At 47.5% G+C, this 1,259-nt stretch overlaps 1 protein-coding gene across 1 annotated transcript in view; it reads right to left on the bottom strand.

Moving 5' to 3' along the window:
- Positions 1 to 1,259, bottom strand: part of HIPK1 (homeodomain interacting protein kinase 1) — a 19,776-nt gene that overhangs the window by 7,590 nt on the left and 10,927 nt on the right. Inside the window, 2 exon segments of the mRNA XM_009866054.1 lie at positions 80 to 201; positions 1,086 to 1,250. Of these exon segments, the coding sequence (XP_009864356.1) occupies positions 80 to 201; positions 1,086 to 1,250 (287 nt within the window).

Raw genomic sequence — 1,259 nt, 5'->3', positions numbered from 1 at the left:
TGGCAGTTAATCCTACGGGTTGGGGTTTTTTGGTTTTGTGGTATTTTTTTGTTTGTTTTTTTTGCTTATTTGTTTTTACCTGTGTAAGAACTCCAGACTGGATCTGCAGTGGCTGTGCTGCAGGTGCTTGTGGTACAATTGGGACAGCATTTTCCATCCTTACAGGGAACCCAGAGTGCTTTGTCGTTGCCTGAAGTCCAGCTGCGGAGGACAAGAATACATCACCACTAAGCTGCTTTATCATTTTTATCTCTCGGGTTTTTTTTCAGTTTCTTTCCAAAATAAAATTCCTACCAGGGAAGGGCAGAAGATGGGCTCAGATGAGGAGAAGGGAAAGCTGCTCCCTTTGACAAAGGCATACCAATAAAACACCAGCTCAGGTAAATAATTCTGCAGTGCCGGTGCGCCAAAGGGCAACGATGGACGACCAGTCCTCACCAGCCTGGCTCTGCTCAAGTCCATAGTCTTGTTTTCAGATACACAGATAACAGAGCTCTAATTCTATGTTCCTTGAGACCGAGTTCGAAGTCCAGACCTTACACTATCAGTTCCCATTTCATATATGAGCCTCCACACTAACACAATGCAGACAGAAGCACAAGTAGAGAACTTTCAGGATTAACAGAGCTCTGCTTGTGTTAACCTCACTTAATTTGCAATCTGTGACAACGTGCAGCTAGCAAACCACGCAGCTGCCTCAGTGCACGTGAACGGAGACACAAAGACCAGACATTTGCTCCTGACATACAAAACAGCACGGACACTTTATTTTCAGACTGGCTCCTCCGTTCACTGCTTTCTGTGGAATGCTGTTGGGTTCAGTTTGGGGGGAAAAACTGGTTGAGCAACCAGATGAAGACTGCAACCTAGGCAGGCAAGATACTGTCATCTGTTCAAGCACGACCTGGAAGAGAACCAAACTGTCTACACAGGCCTGACCTGATTCTGCACTTACACCTGATGCAAGAGCACCGCGTGACAAGCACAGTGGTCTTCTGTACTTACTCAGTTTAGTGCAGACTGCCACTTCCCATTTCTACCTAATTGAAACTGCAGTATCACAGCAAGGGGGTTTTTCCACTTACTCTGAAAAGCAGGGGGACAAACAATGAAGGTTTGCTGGAACGGGTCCGTCTGCGTGCAGATCTGGGTGGTTCCAGGCTGCAAGGAAACGCTCTGCTGTGCCACTCCTGCCACGGGCGCTGCCGATGATGGATACAGAGCAGACTGATAGTTGAGCAGCGAGACGTCTGAGTGCG

The sequence above is a fragment of the Apaloderma vittatum genome, unplaced genomic scaffold (assembly GCF_000703405.1).
Source record: "Apaloderma vittatum isolate BGI_N311 unplaced genomic scaffold, ASM70340v1 scaffold40153, whole genome shotgun sequence".
NCBI classification, from domain to species: Eukaryota; Metazoa; Chordata; class Aves; order Trogoniformes; family Trogonidae; genus Apaloderma; species Apaloderma vittatum.
Note: the sequence above shows the minus strand (reverse complement) of the source record. Positions and strands in the feature narration are given on the sequence as shown.